This window comes from Schistocerca gregaria, chromosome 1, assembly GCF_023897955.1.
Source record: "Schistocerca gregaria isolate iqSchGreg1 chromosome 1, iqSchGreg1.2, whole genome shotgun sequence".
In the NCBI taxonomy this organism is placed as follows: Eukaryota; Metazoa; Arthropoda; class Insecta; order Orthoptera; family Acrididae; genus Schistocerca; species Schistocerca gregaria.
This window is the reverse complement of record NC_064920.1, coordinates 355,777,989-355,795,523: the sequence shown is the minus strand read 5'-3', so window position 1 is coordinate 355,795,523 and position 17,535 is coordinate 355,777,989. Positions and strand designations below refer to the sequence as shown.

The following is a 17,535-nucleotide window of genomic DNA, read 5'->3' as shown; positions in this document are numbered from 1 at the left end:
ACACACCTGGACCATACAATTTTAATTTCTATATTCAGTTCGAGTACATTCTAGAAGTATCCACAAATGGCAAGAATCATTGCACTGGAATGTTCTGCAGTTGTATATATACTGTACGTGTTCTGGCCGGAGACAGTTCGCTCCACGCTCTTGTATGTGCAAGTGCTGAATAAACCTTCGTTACGTGAAGTTAGTGTTCGTAATTCATCTACTTCCATCTTCCTCTATGTGACACTATTCTGGTGGAGATGTTGGGCATTGGAACTTGTGATACCACACATTAGTTATGACAGAGTGGCTCCCATCAGGCCACGACAGAGCTGCCATTTACATGGCGAGAAACCTGAGTTCAATCCATTTCAATAGATCGCAATCTATCGGAGACAGAAGAAGAAGAGGACATCACGATGACAGCAACCATGTGCCAACACATGAGACATCCTTCCGGGTTCTCTGGTGACGATGGCCAAGATCCAAACAAGTGGCTGAAGGTATATGAGTGTATAGCCAAATTTAACAACTGGGATGACACCGTGTGTTTGGCTAATGTGTTTTTCTACTTGGAGGGCACTACCAAGCAATGGTATGAGATCAATGAGGAGAAGTTCACAAGCTGGCAAGGATTCCAGGCAGAACTGTGCAAGTATTTCGGTGACACACAACGACAGAAGTGCAAGGCTCAAGATATTTTAAAGTGCAGGGCACAGCATCCAGGAGAAACGACAGCATCCTACATTCAAGATGTCTTGGAGCTGTGTAAAATAGCGGATCCTCGAATGAAGGAGGAAGATAAGGTTGCACATCTCCTGAAGGGTGTTGCTGAGGACATGTACCAGGCCCTACTCCTGAAAGAGGTTTTGACAGCAGACAACTTCTTAAAATGGTGCCAGTATATCGAGACAATGCATCAAAAAGGAATTATATGCAAGAAGTTTGAATGGCTTCCAAACGTCGTATCGATGTCTGTTGTGGAGGAAGAAACTAATTTCACAAGTATTCATCAGATAGCGAGGGAGGAAGTTCAGAAGGCACTTGGATTGCACGACGAGCAAAAAACAGAGACGTTTTAAGAGGTTATAAGGGAGGAAGTGGAAAAGACATTGAACCCTATCTCTCATCCTTCATTTCCTTTTACAACGGTAAAAAAGTCGAGACCCAGGCGAAGTCACATTCCTACAATGCCGCATGAGGAACCTGTTTGGGAACCAAGAAAGACTGATGTCTGGAGGACCCAGGATAACCAACCGGTATGTTTCCACTGTGGATGACCGGGATATGTAGTGCGCTATTGTTGAGAAAGGTGGCAGATATTTGATGACGCCCACGCCAGAAGACCGATCTTAGCCGACGCCAACTCCGGGAAAACAAAGATGAATAAGAAGATGTGGGTGCAGGATGACATAGGTCACCATCACTACAAGCTACCCGCTGGAGAGGACGCTCCCCAACATGCCGATCAAGGTTTCCATCGGCGTTTAGAAGCTCCAGCCCATCACCTAGCCGCCGCAACCTGGAAAACACCTTGGAGGTGAGGCCGCCAAAGAGAAAAATCCTCCACCGTCAATCACTACAAAAATGATAGGAAACTACGTCGATATCCTAATGGATAGCCGACCAGCCCAAGCTCTTGTGGACTCTGGAGCATCATATTCAGTCATTTCGGAGAAGTACCATTACCAGTTGCAGAAAACCATATTTGTGATGGCAAAACATCTCTGCTGAAGATGGCTAATGGGAAATATGCAAAACCTACAGGAAGATGTGTCATTTGTGTGGGTATAAGTGGCCATACACAGCCCTTAGAATTCATCATCTTACATGATTGTAGTCATGACTTCATTCTCGGATGGGACTTTTTGAAAGTTTCTCAAGCTATTATAGATTGCGGTTGCTCGAAGATTATGCTGGACGAGATGAGATACGGTGGACAGGAAGATGCGTGGAGACTATGTGTACTGGATGAAGTGATCATTCCTGCAGTCAGCACTAGAAAGGTAGCTGTCATGTGTCATGCCATGCATAAACCCATGGACCTTGTAGTGGAATGTAAGGGAAGCATAACACTGAAGAATAACTTGGACACCCCAGCCTCTGTCATTTCGTTTAAGAACGGATTCGGTGAATTGTGGATAGTTAACTGTCGCCGAGATCCACAGATCCTTCCAAGACACACGTGCGTAGCAAATGCTGAGCCATTAATTGCAGAACAGCTGAATGCCGTAGAAACCTCCCAGTCTGTGGGCGAAACTGGCACTACCACTATGAGACAAGATCTTCTAGCTCGACTATCACCGATCTCACTAAGGGACAACAGGAGAAGCTACTTGCCATTCTTCAAGAGCTCTCTAAATGCTTCAATCCACAGGAGAGGAGCAAATTAGACAAATCGATGGTGACACACTGGATTAGCACTGGAGACCATCAACCAATAGGCCAGAGACCATACCAAGCATCAGCAACGGAACGTCAAATAATTTGCGATGAGGTAAAGAAAATGATGAAGAATGACATCATTCAGCCTTCACCAGTGGTTCTCCTCAGGAGGAAGGATGGCAGTTGGCGCTTTTGTGTTGATTACAGGAAACTTAATGAGATAACTATAAAAGGGACCTTTATCCTCTTCCATGAATTGATGATACACTAGATTGTTTGAAGGGGGCTAAGTTTTTCTAAACCATGGACATGTACTCCGGATACTGGCAAATCAATGTAGATGAGGGTGATTGTGAGAAAACTGCATTTGTCACCCCGGAAGGCCCTTATGAGTTTAAGGTGATGCCGTTTGGTTTGTGCAATGCACCAGCAACTTTTGAACAAAGATGTGTCTTTGTCATTTAAATGACATTATAGTGTTCTCAGGGACATTTAATGAACACATAAAAAGACTGAGGGCTATTGTTAAGTGTCTCCAACAAGCCAGTCTTAAACTTAATCCAAGAAAGTGTCTCTTTTGAGCAAAAGAAATCAAAATACTTGGGTACCTTGTGTCAAATGACACAGAAAAGGTAAGAGATATAACAGAATTTCCTATTCCTAAAAGTATTACAGGTGTGAGAAGCTTCCTCAGATTGTGTCCTTATAACCATTGTTTTATCAAAGACTTTCGTATCAAAGCCAGGCCACTCCAAGAGTTGTTAAAAGCTGATGCCAAATTTATCTGGGGTGGTGCTCAACAAGATTCTTTCAATGTGCTGCGAAAAGCTCTGACGACTGACCCTGTACTTGGTCTGTATGATGAGAGAGCACCTACAGAACTACACACAGATGCCAGTGGGTATGGGATTGGCGCTGTTTTGGTGCAGATTTTGTATGGAAAAGAAAAGGTTATAGCCTATGCTTCTAGGACACTTACAAAGGCCAAGAGAAACTACTCAACTACAGAAAGAGAATGTCTTGCTGTTATCTGGGCCATGTGCAAATTTCGACAGTATCTCTATGGAATGCCATTCACAGTTGTTACAGACCATCATTCACTTTGTTGGTTGACAGGTCTTAAGGATCTAATAGGACGACTCACCAGGTGGGTGCTATGTCTTCATGAGTATGACATTACCATAGTGTACACAGGTGGAAGAAAACACCAAGATGCCAACTGTCTCTCAAGAAACCCTGTGCAAGATCATCAAGAATTTGATGAAGATAGTGACTGTCTCGCTACACTCCAGGATATCTCAAATTATGTTTCCCTTAAATCGGTCAGAGGATGTGAAAGGACAATTTAAGGTAGTTAATGGATTACTTTGCAAGAAAAACTTTAATCCATTTGGAAAGAGGTGGCTACCGGGGATTCCTAAACACTTGCACTTAGATGTTGTACAGAAATTCCATGACACGCCTGAGGCCGGGTTTAGGATTTATTAAGGCATATGATAGGATCCACAAGAGATTTTTCAGGCCAGGTTTATTTAGGAGTGTCCGTCACTATGTGTCGCACTGTCGAGAGTGCCAGACGAGAGAAGCAGTTCCTCAGAAACCACCTGGCCAACTCATACCAATTCCACCAGCCGAAATGCCTTTCCAGTGTGTTGACATTGACCTCCTCAGATGATTTCCAAAGTTTGCTAGTGGCAATAGATGGATTATTGTTTGCATTGATTATCTGATGCATTACGCCATTACAGAAGCCGTGAAAACATTCGAAGCATTCGAGGTAGCCAAATTCACTGTGGAAGGCATTGTATTAAAACATGGTGCCCCAAGGTCGTCAATTACGGACTGAGGAAAAATTTTTTAATTGAATCTTGTGACAGAGATAAACAACATTACTCATCACATGACGACTGCCTACCATCCACAAACTAACGGGCTTACTGAATGCCTTAATAAGACCTCGGCCAACATGCTATCAATGTTCGTCAATGTTGAGCAGAGCAACTAGAATGAGGTGCTACCTTTTGTGACATTTGCCTACAACACCGCCAAACAAGACACCACAGGATTTACACCATTTTTCCTGGTGCACGGGTGTGAGGCAACGACGATGGACACTGTTTTTCCGTTATGTCCTGATGACGTGGACGACGACTACATCAGCCAGGTGTTAACCAGAGTTGACGAAGCTTGGCAGTTAGCTTGACTCCGCACACTGCAGGCTCAAGAAAACAATCGCCGAAGGTATGATGCGAGCCACCGCCCTGTTGTCTACCAGCCTGGTGACCTTGTCTGGACCTTCACTCCTGTTTGAAAGTTTGGTCTCTCCGAGGAGCTCCTTAGGCGTTACTTTGTACCTTATAATGTTACAAGACAGTTGTCTGATGTTACTTATGAAGATGAAGATTTCGACCTCGACGCAAGATGATGGATCGGAGATATGGTCCACGTCCTTCAAATGAAGCCCTTGAAGGATCCTGCAACCCAGGGTAAATTTGAAGCTCCAGCGGCAGGCAACAAGTGGAAAGGTAACAAAGAATGTAGCAGCAAAGGAAGTTCTAAGAAGATCACTGCCCGGGACGAACATCAGTCATCGAGAGTCGGAGTATGCAGGACTGATGACTCGTTCCCAGACTAGGAGGATGTAACGCCGAGATGCTGTTCTCTTAAGGAGGGAGCAATGTCACAGAAAAAGCCGAGTAGAACTGTGGTGTAGTGGATATGACACTAAACTGTTGCATCGAGTTCAAAACTCACCTGGACTGTACAATTTTAATTTCTATATTCGGTTCGAGTACATTCTAGAAGTATCCACAAATGGCAAGAATCATTGTATTGGAATGTTCTATAGCTGTATATATACTCTATTTGTTCTGGCCAGAGGCAGTTTGCTCTGCGCTCTTGTATGTGCAAGTGCTGAATAAACCTTCACTAGGTGAAGGTAGTGTTCGTCGTTCATCTACTTACACCTTCCTCTGCGTGATAATATGGTATACAGTGTATTTTTCAAATATGTGCAATTGCTGTGCAAATTCATACTTTATTCTCAGTGATAAACTATATTTGATTTAAGACATATTCTTGATAGCTTTCAAGTGTTTTGAACACTGTGCACAATACATTTCACAGTAAATCAACAGCTGCAAGCTGAACCTGTGGGTCCTGCAAAATTTTTTCAGCCATATCTAGTTCTGAAAATGCCCCTAACAGCAGTGTAAGTTCACCTGTAGTTAGTACAATACTTCCACCTTTCTTTTATGACTGCACTGTGAACATAGTCTTTACAAAGTCTACTCCTGTGGCGCAATAAAGTGTTGTGTGCACATTACAACTGTAATGTGTTCCATTTTGTTGTGCCCTTCAGTAGCAGTATAGTGAGATGCATGTACTTAGACAACTGCAAGCCAAGGGATGGCCTTATGGCGGGACCTGGTCTAAAACCGGTGGACATTTACGTAAATAAAAGTGTGATTGTAGACTAATGATTTTTCCTGACTGTGATGGTTGCTGTTCCAATCAACATTATGTGGGAAATATGTTACTAGTAATTACCACTGTACATGGAAATGAAGTTGGCTTAGTATTAAATATATATTATGGAATGTACAGGTATAACTGGTTATTATTTGGGGTAAAAGCATGCCTCTCATATGCCAAAGACATTTGGAACAGCTCATCCAAATAATACCACACTGTGTAAACTGCCTAGATGATATCACAGGAGCAGCATGTTACAAATTTAGAAGTTTCTTTCAATAGATTGCAGTCTAACTGCATTCACAGTCAACTGCAAAATAAACTTTCTTTGTTTATTGTTAAATATTTAAGCCATAACCTCAGCAAAGTGCATCTTAAGCCAGTGGCTAAGTACATCACAGAAGAGAAGAGTCTGCGAGACCATAAAAATGTAAAATAATACAATCCATCTGCAGTAAAATGGCATACAATGGAAATTTTATACCTTAGGTCACCAAAACAGAGCAACCATTGAACTGGTTGTGCAAAAAAGATATCGCCTTTTACTGGTCCACAAACTGCTAGAAGGTCTTCATATAATTAAGAAAGTGTGTTACATTTGCTTCTGCCTAGCAACCTTCATGCCATTTAAAGTGCTTGCATCATGAATAGGTGCACTGCAACATGGTACCTGCACACTGTTGATGCACTGAATGCTGATTCCATTTAACAATTGGTGGTGTATGCCTCTAAAACATTATCAATGTTGCAATAAAAATTTTACCAAATCAGAAATGGAGGCACAAGGCCTTAATTATGGAGAAAAAAGTTTCATTTATACCACTAAGGGACCAAGTCCCACCTGATTATAGGCCATAAACTACTGATCTCTCTGCTCAGCCTTCAGTCAAACAAACAGAGAGATCAGCACAGCACCTATGGATGTAGGCCTTGTTTCTTTGTAATTAGCATGATACTCATTACATGTCCAACTCTCAACATTTCGAGGCAGATGCACTCTCCCACTTGTCCAGGGCACCCGACTACAATTTTGACACATCTGAGGCACTGTGTTACCAAATAGAAGACAAGATACAATTGATGTGAATTTCTCATAATCGCTGATGAAGCAGCTCAATTCATGAGGCAAGATATAGCAATCTGAAGAGTGAGATTCTGTTCTATGGAAGTGACAATTTTTTTCTGTATGACACCTATTAAATATCAGCACTGGAGTATTACTGTGGAATACAGATGAAGCCTACTGCAAGGATTGTTCAGGCCCAAACAACATGCCCATATGAAGCTGCTCCTGTTAAGCCTTTATACGCATGGCCTAAACCACACCACCCTTGAGAGTGGGTAAATTTATATTACAGTGGATTGCTCAAGAGGGCAATTTGATTCTGTTCCACCAAATGTCCAATTCATGGGTGGTTCAACAGTGTGATCTGATGAAAAACATGATGTTGTCAGTGTCATCCAACATAGCTTTGACAAGATTCCTCGGCTATTTTAGGTCCAGCTATGGCAATGTTGTCAGCCCTGTCGTATGGGCCCAGACATTGGATGCACCCAGGCCAGAGCCCACAGATGAGGCATCATCATTACACAGGGTTGCACGTTTAGCTCAACACCGGGCTGCCATTATCAGCAACAAATGTTATAAGTCACAACTTGTCAGAGCCAGGATCTGCCAACACAATCAGCTCCAGCCATAATACTGAGAAGAGCAGAAACTTCAGCAAGCTCACCCAAAGCTGAATTGCTACACACATGTACCACTGCGTGCCAACTCCCACTTAGCCCCCCTCCAACCACCTTTCCGTCAGGTATAGGCTCAGGTCCACACATTCATATCAGCCTCTTCATTACTATAACCACTGTATGTGGCACAGGTCAGAGTGACACCTAGTTGTTGCCAGCTGTTGTCCACCTGGCACGTCACACTGAATGTTCAATATTTTAGAGGAGATACAGGCTTAGACATAAAACATGGCTGCTGGCCATAAAGTGCCAATAAAACAGGGCACACTTCAGAATTACAAGTTCTTTGTACAATCTGGCAACACTATAGGTTACCAAAGTGTCTGGAGGAAGTGTAGCCTTCCACTTGAGGTATTACAGTCCTGTATCTGCTTTCAGTCTAGTGGTAAATGTTTGCAATGTACACAAAGTCGTGAGTTCTAGCCCATGACTTCATTTATTATTTAAACTGCATTGTAGCTGTCTGCTAAAGGTAGCAATCTCACAGAACCTCAAAGATAATTTGCTTCACTTTCTAACCTACCAGTAATAGCAAAACTTTCTGCAAAAGAACTCGTGGCTGTGTCAAGATCAGGACAATTTAAACTCCAGAGTTTCCTCACTTTACAGTGGCAAGCGGCCACTGCCACTCACAATCAACCACTTAACAATGGTTGACATCCTAACAGGTGAAAATGGTGTGGAGTATCTTGAGCGCATTTCTGCTTTCACACTGGTATGCATAAAATTGTTTATTGTTTTAGTTTGATTTTCCACATGAAATAACTTTGATAAATAAAGTGATCAGTGTGCAGTACACACCACATGTTGGTTGCTATGAGAGTTTTCATCAAGTGTCATTTTCTTATCTGAAGTTCTATTATATGTCTTGCTATTAAAAATTGGAATCTGTACACTTGAGTCTTATGAAAGCCATTTAAGTGTTATAAAATAGTGTCACAAGTGAAAAAAGGTGTAACATTTGCAACATATTCACTTTGAGTTTAATGGAGAGATACAGGCAGCGAGGCACCCCAAAAGCATTTGTATTGTGTGTGGGGAGAGAGCTACTCGACAAAACACATCAGAAAAGGGTCTTCTTGTTTCAAGAAAGATCATTCTGGCAAGAATGATTTTCCACAATTAGGAAGTCTTAACAATTAAGATATGTGATGAGCTGTGACATTTGCATTCAACAGGCTCAGTGCAGAGACTGGTGTAGGTGTAACACTCGCTTAATTCAAAGCAACAAAAATCAAAGCATTGAGTGTTACTGTATTTTTGCTTGAATGTTATCTGTTTGCTCACTGAACATTCCTAAGCCACATTATAAATGGTGACGAGTTTTGATGGCTTTATGTTAATGTCTTAAGAAGAAACTAATGGCTGGGCCCTAACAAAACCCATCTCATCCCGTAAATAGTATTTGAAGAGAAAATATTTTGCACCTTTTGGCACAAAAAATGGTGTTGTGCACAACAAATTCCTCTCCAGGGATATTTCATTGCAGCTGGCGTTTTGCCAAAAACTGAGACATCTTTTGGTTGCATTATAAGAAAAACAACCAACAAAACCGCATGAAGTATTGGTACTACAAAAAAGGAGTTAGTTTTGCAAATGATCACTCTCGCACATTGTTTCATTTGAGCTTGTGCCCTCAAATGTTTAATGTTCTCACTCCTCACAAAAATTCCTTTCTGGTTGAAAATGCAATCTAATCAGACACCTTTAACTCCGAATGAGTAGGTTTCTGCAAGTGTGGAATTGGTTAACTAAAGGAGCACTGTCAGACTGTTTTACCTAATGTGAGAGAATATAAAATGCTGTTGAAATATGCAATGTACTAATACAAATGGCTTACAACTTAGCATCATAACCTTACAACAGAGGCTTATTTTAATAAAATAAAGTATCAGTAACATGAGCATGCCTAAATCAAAATGAATTAGTAAGACATTATGCACTTTGCACTTTGGAACGGTCTGTGTTTAAGTGCTGCCTGTGTCATAGTCAAGTAGTATGGAAATTTGACTGTTGGGGTAGATGCATAAAGAAGCTCTATTAAGAAATTAGTTAGTATCACAATTTCATAAATAAAATTGTGCATTCACAAAAGCCAGAAACTAAGTTGGCAGAAACAGAAACAGGAATTATCAAGTTTGCAGTATCGTAAGTTTTGTGCCCTTACTCTCTGAGGTACTGGAAGTAGTGGAAGGACTTATGATTGAGAGTTTTTAAAATATTTCCTTATTGATTTTCAATCTCGCTACTTGTAGCTCTGTTACAGGGATAAAACTTGAATTACAGCATGTAAAGAAAACATTTATTAAACTAGCATGTGCCACATCATTACGAAGTTTCATATTCATGAACTGTAGAACAAGTATTGATCTATCTAACGTAAAGTAGGTAAAAAACTGACCTCCATCACATAATGCTACAGTTTTGACTTTATGTGTTGGAAGTGCTCTGTTATGTCACATTATGAGACAGCTTGAAAGCTTAAGTAAGTATGTGAATCAGCTCCGCAATTTACAAAAGGTTGCTCATGCCTGGCACAGAGCACAATTACTAATAATAACTAGATGCACTGTCTACAAACAAACATCATAAATAACTAATCACAATAATTTACATTTTTCACTGTTAAGTGTCCTGAAAACTGAAAAGCTGATTCAATTTTTGGAGAGTCTCCACTGGTTATACCGCAAACATTATGAGCAGCAATATGTCTTTTGATTGTTACAGATTTCGAAAATATTTTCTTAAGAATACTGTCACTATCCCCAAAACAGAGGAAAACAAATGAAAAGACAACAACACAGCAGTAATAGTAAAACATGAACAAACACAGAGACATTAAAAGGCTATCAATAATATGACCTAAAAAGCAGGCTAAGAAAGCTTTGGAGAAAATTAATGTAGTAAATGTGTGCAATTCAAGTTTGATTCCACATTCTGCTATCACTAAAGGAGGAACAGTTGTCATCAGAACATGGAACAAAGAATGCAAGATGCTGACAATAATGCCTACAATAAATTAACCTTAAGCAAAATTATCATTCAGTTTATAAATACTGAAAGAATGAAAAGTATCATCTACTCATAAAGATTGCAATATAACCATTGCTTATGCTTTGTCAATGAAAGAGGAAAGCATCTATTGTATATTGAAGAACTTTTCTGCTTGCAGTGTTAAGATACAGAGAGAACCTGAAATAACAAAAAGTTTACCAACCTGAGCAAGGGAATAATTTGTTATGCAGTGCTTCACATCAGTGCAGACTTTATTAATTTAATCCCTGATGGTTTCATATGTACAACAACTATGGGCTGTCAAGATGTTCATATCAGAATTATCAAGGTGTAATGCAATGGTCTACAAGGGCAGATACCTTTAGTATGTGCCGATACTAACCACACATGCTTATTCATGATGTCCAACTATCACTATGTTGGATTATAGCCCTGACTCAAGTTTTGGCCTGTGTAAGAATTTCTCAACTGTGGGTGAATAGCATTAATACCCCGGCAACAACCACAGATACATTATATGCCAATAATCACAGCAAACTGCCCTAAGCTTGTGTCTTCCTGCCAATGAGCGTTTTTTTTCCACAGCAGACTGTCACTTCGTTGTGGAGGCGATGAAGTGTTACAGTGCTGAAGATCGCTGTGAATGGAGACATCTAGCTGAAGATGTGACTGTACAAAAAATGAATGAAAAAATGAGGTCACAACACAAAGCAATGAGTTATCCAACAAATGGTGATGACAATGATGGGCGGTCATGAATTGAGTGAGAACTATATTCCCAAAGTCATATTATTCAGATTGATGCCGATTACAAGAGACATTGTTTTCAAGTTGATGTTGAGGTGTGTTTTGCGAACAATGGTGCCCAATTTAAACTACAAAGTCTGCAATTTTTAAATTGTCAAAAATTGCTCTAAGCACTATGGGACTTAACAGCTATGGTCATCAGTCCCCTAGAACTTAGAACTACTTAAGCCTAACTAACCTAAGGACATCACACAACACCCAGTCATCACGAGGCTTTTAACTTGTCATATAACATATAATATTATGTATGAAAGGAGGTGCACAAAGAACCATTATGCTGCAAAAATGATACTACGATAGGCCTGATGAAGTATGAAGCAAGCTATATTGACTTATTTCGTGAAAAATTGCAGTTATGATCTATAAGTATGTTTTTGAGTGAACCACATTAGAAATATGTATTACAGCTACATGTGAGAAATTATGCCATTGTAAAGGTGTTATGGAAGTTTTATTTGCAATTTCTGTAAAAGTAACAAACAAAAGTTTGCACCATTGCAGAGGTGATATGTAGGCCTTTAACTTTTCATTTTTCAGCCTTTAGAATCTGTAGAATGTCTTGTTCTAGTCAAATGTATACTTCCCAGAAAGTCAGATGATAGCAATAATGGGTTAAGTAAATTTGCCACAAGCTATACACAACTTACGGTTGTAGCCAAAATTTATCTTTGCTCCCCCAGACTGAAGCTTACATTTAATTAGTCTTAACAACATTACACATATTGCGTTAACAGTATCAAAATAGTCATTAAAGACAATGGAGAAGAAATTATTAACACTGACAGTTAATGTAAGTGCCAATGACATTTCATTGCACTCACTAACTGTAAAATACGAAAACCAATGACATCATTAGAATATGAATATTTCAAGGCACATGTCACCAAAAGAACTTAAACATTCTCTCATTGCTATAGTAAATTAAGTAAAAGATGGGAGAAATCATAATTTGCTCATAAAATAATTTTTTGGCGGTCAAAGAATTAAGTTTTCTAACTCAATGCCATTTGCTGTACAAGAATTGTTCAGATTACTTCATTAAAACCACAAGTAAATATCTAGTGAACAAAGTAAGATAATTCAGCTCCAGTCCTGAAAGTTCATCAACTAAGCATTCTTTCCTTAGTCATCATTTTGTGATGCTGCCAAGCCATGTCAAATACAAGTAAAACAGAGTGCAGAGCATTCTATTTATTCAAATAAGAAGTGGTCAGTATATTTTAAAAGAGTGGAACCAGGAGTGCAGCAAACTGATTGATTAACTAGATAAAACATAAAGAACTTGTATAGTTACTGCCATTTCAGCTACACAGCAACCCGTAATATTTGTTATGCAATTATCTGCAGAATTAATGTAATTATAACAATGAACTCTGTTGTCATTTTTGTTTCATTAGTAGCTCATGAATTGAAGGCTATGTTTGTTAAGTCATTTCTCCAAGCACATCCGATGTTACCTGAATGACACCTTTCCAGGATGTTGGATTGGAAGACGAGGAGCAGTAGATAAACTTCATTACTGGTGGCCTCCCAGGTCTCCAAACCTCACACATTATGACTTTTATATGTATAGTTACATAAAAGACTGTGTTATTATCCCCCGCCCCCTTCCTAGAGCCTGACACTCTTGAGTGTCTGTGCCTTCGCACCGTTGAAGCCAGGAATTCAATAACGAAAGACCAGCTGCTTCGTGTGTGGCAGGAAATGAGCCACTGTTTTCATATTTGCCATGTAACACAAGTTGCTCACATTGAATGCATAAAAATTTGAACTTTTGTCTTTACAGGAACGTTGTAAATTTTTTTTTTTTTTTTGGAATAGCCCTGTATAGCCACTGGAGACACTCTACAAATGCAAATGTTGGGTGAATAAGCTTCCCAGTTTACAGGATGCATATGAGAGAAAAATAAAAATAACTGTGGTAATTATCAATTTGCGATGTTTAATTTACAGTTGGAGCATCTGAGTATTATTAGCCAGTACACTGTGAACACTAAACCTAGTTATGGAAATGGAAATAAAACTCGGAGATATATTCTTTTCGTTTTCTGGTCCTCGGTGGCCACATCTTTCAAATGCAAACTATAGTCACTGATGGCGTTCAAGCAAAAATACAGTAATACTGACTCATTGACTTATGTTGCTTTGAATGAGGGTGGTTTGAAAAGTTCTTGGAATCACCATGAGACGTCAACGCTTGAGCAATGACTTGTTCACGTGATATTCATTGGACTGTTGCCTGTAAATATGTGCCACCTCAGTGCTCTTGGAAGAGAGGTGTGGCGGTGATGTGGCTGTTGTTGTTCCTGCGTAGTGATTTGCAAAGATGGGGGGGGGGGGGGGGGATGGAAATTGAGATTAAGTACTTTGTAATGAAAGGTATGAAAGCAAAGGACATTCTTGACAATTTCCAGAATACATAGGAGGACTCTGCTCCTTCATATTAAACTGTTGCCATGTGGACAAAGGAATTTAAATTTGATTGGGAGAGCTTAGATGATGATCCGCGCAGTGCTCAGCCACGATGAGTCACTACTCCCTATATCATTCCAAAAGCCCACAAAATGGACATGAAGGATTGCCGAATTGAAGTGTTTACCACATTTTAACTGAAGAATTAGAAATGAACAAATTATCTGCAAGATAGGTGCGCCTGCACACATGTGCTGTCGCCATGGCAAAATTACACGAACTAAGGTATGAATTGTTTCCACACCCACCTTATTCACCTGATATGGCACTGTCAGACTTCAATCTCTTCCCAGAACTGAAAATTTTTCTTTGTGGACAAAGATTCACTTCAAACGAAGAACTGATAGCCAGAGTTGACACCTATTTTGCAGGCCTAGAGGAAACTCATTTTCAAGATGGAATCGAGGCACTGGAACATTGTTGGTCCAAGTGCATTAATCTACAAGGAGACTACATTGAAAAATAAAAAAAGGTTTCAGTGATGTAATTACTGTTTTTCTATTCCGTTCTGAGAATTTTTCAAACCACCCTTGTATTTGAGCTTACAGTACTCCCACACCCAACGCTTCCACCTAGCCTATTGAATGGAAATGTAACCATTCATGATATATCTCAATTATAGAGACTTTCTGAAGGTGGAAAATCATTCACATCAGAACGTTCTTCTTGAAACAATGAAATCCTACTTGAATGTGGTTTGTCTGACAGCACTCTCCCCACACACACTAAAAATGTATTGAGCTGCTTCCACTGCGTGCACCTCTTCATTGAACCCAAAGCAAACAATATGTCATAAATGTTAGACCTCTTTCCCATTGAGACTATTTTGTAATACTTAAACAACTTTCATAATCCTGAAGCATGAAAAACCCAATACTTAACTGTTTAATGCATACTAAAATTCAAATAAGAAAATGACACTTGAAAAATATAGTTGTAGCAATCTATGCATCCTGTGCAATAGTAAGGTGTTCACTCAATTTGTTGAAAATCACTGTAGTAGCATGAAAAACTCTCGAGTATAAACTGTTCTGATCTTCATACAGCCACAAGCTCTGTTGTACGAGGTTACGCTTTTACTGGAGGGGGCTAGAAAGCAATGCAAATCATCTTTCATGTTCCAACAGACTGATACCTTTAGCAGACAGCCAAAATGTGTTAACAATGAGGGAATGAGTGGAATCAAACTTTGTGTTTTACATTGTGTCACAGTACAATCACAAAGCTGGTGGGCTGGCCGCCAGGATTGACATCTTTCACTCTAATGCCCAGTCCCAACACTGAGATATCACTCAATCCTTACTGCATGATCACAGTGTCATTCTGCTCCTTTGTTTGCCAGTCCAGGGCAATGTCAGGAATAAGACCTATTTGGCCCAATGTAGTCATTAAATGTAGAATTGTTTTTTGCCCCAACTTAAGGTAATACAAATACGAGTGGTAAAGGTTTATGTTAAGGCAGTAATACATTCAATAGTTGGAGCCAAATGCTCACTAGTACAGGTGATATGTTCCACAGCTGGAGCCAGATGCTCACTATTAAGATTAAACATAACTGTGCAATGACAGGCACACAGTTCACTTTCTTGTACAAGACTGTTTGTTACACGACATATTAACCTGCAGTTTAAAATCCAGCTGTGTTGTTTGGATTTGCTTTGTATGGTTATATGAAGCTCGAGGTAACTTGGATCCATGACTTTTTATTTGATCATGCTTACAATTTCGCAAATTGCTCATTCCTTCTATTCATTGTTGTCTGGGGCTCACTCCTAATCACAGTCTTACTGCTGAGAATAATGAAGTTCATTCTGGACTATACTTTTGTGTATCCATTAACACTGCTTTTAACCCATACTTATGTAGAGCTGGTCATGTTTCCCAGAGTAAATCTGAAGAAGTGGAGAAAATATCTGGTTAAGAAAGAAAGTGAAGAAGGACCAGGTTGAAGGAGGACAGAGGACAAAATAGGGAGACTGAAAATACAACCCTAACATCAAATGTTGGGAAAAAGAACCTTAATAATGAAGAACATCTTGAAAGTGAAAAAGGCTGTGCATGAAAAAACAAATACTAAAAAATAAGCAGAATACCATAGAGTGACCAGTGAGAGATTAAGAACGGAACAAAGACACAGGAGGACTGAAGGAGTAAGTGGAGGAGTGTGGAGTTGAGAGACAGCAGGGAGTGAGACTAGCAATTGTCTTATCTTTGTGCATTGCAGGTGAGTAAACCACAACTGAGTGAGAAAATCGTTTCTATGAAGTGCCGAAAGTGTGCCCCAAGCCTACGCAACAATAACTGGAATTTTAAGATAATTTAAGAACATTAATGCTCTAGCACTTTAATTCAAGAGTATCTTGATTTTCAAATGCAGGCCTCCTTAAACAATTAAAATTTGAAATAAAATACAAGCATATAACCAATTACTGACGGCACAGCAAATCAACAGCAACTCAAATCTCTCTCCAAAACTAACATGAAGTATTGAATCCATGAAACAATTTTATCATAACAGCAATGACATGTCTTAATGAACAATCTATTCTTCCTCCATACCTTTAACTCTGGTATGTATTTACATGCTATTATCTATTCTTCAGTTTCTTTAAAATATTCATTTCTAGCTTTTTCCATGTTCACTTCTGTAACAGTTTCCTCCTCCTTTGATTATGATGATAATATAAAACGCTCTTATTTGCAATAACTGTTACCTGTTGTCTGGTACAGGCCTCTCTTTCTTTTTCTCTTCTCGCTGTTTTAATTTATCATCTTCTCGTCTCTTGCTACTCGGTGGTCCCTGAGGCAATGGTGACCATTCTTTCTCCTTCACCTCCTTCCCACTTTTATTGTCTTCATTATCTTCAGTTTCATGACTGCGTAACACCTGCTTGTAAAATCATTGCCAATAACATAAACAATACGTGATGTCAAAGATAACTGTATTTAATACAATAATGTGTTTCTTAAGAGAAATCACAATGGTATGTCCTTACTGCAACTGCTGTCATAGTACTACGAAGTTGATGTTTAACACTCATAATATACCTCCTTTTGTACTAATGTGATATGCAGGAGCAATCATTGCATAGCTAATCTCTGGTAGCAGAAATATCCTTTTTTTTACTTTACAACTATAATCAACCAATCCAAATGGTTCTGACAAATGTGCAACAAATTTAATTTTAATGTTAACTTTCAATGCAGTTTTCTTCTTTGACACCTAAATATTAAGCTATGCTTTGATCAAAAATAATAAATGAAAGTAAATGGTGCAGATGTATTTGTCGAGCAATAAGTTGTTACTGCCCAAACCTTTAACTTGCTCTGAGTGCCATGTGTATGGCCAACCACCTGAGACCGAGTTGCCCTTGTGACCTGTGTATCTCCCTGTGCTGAACATTTCTGGAGCACTACATACGGCAAATGATGGTACCCCTTTGGAAAATGGCAGCAAGGGATGGGAAAGGACACCAGGTGTATTCAGTATGTATGCCTGGGAGGGGCCCATTCAAAATGTTGAAGAGGCTATTCCGACAGCCACTGAAGGAACAGGGTACAACCAGCTGTAGTTTGTGGCACACATTGGAACAACTATGCCTGTCATGTGGGCTCTCAGGTCACACTTTGGTCATTTCAGTGACTGGC

The 17,535-nt window shown here is 39.6% G+C and overlaps 1 protein-coding gene across 2 annotated transcripts in view; it reads right to left on the bottom strand.

Moving 5' to 3' along the window:
• The window catches only part of LOC126345561 (trichohyalin-like), a 77,422-nt gene that overhangs the window by 13,492 nt on the left and 46,395 nt on the right, over positions 1–17,535 (bottom strand). Inside the window, exon 5 of one of the 2 annotated variants that reach the window (XM_050002112.1) lies at positions 16,602–16,774. In XM_050002112.1, the coding sequence (XP_049858069.1) occupies positions 16,602–16,774 (173 nt within the window). Of the gene's footprint in view, positions 1–16,601; positions 16,778–17,535 lie in introns of both variants that reach the window. The other variant, XM_050002111.1, reaches the window with a different exon arrangement.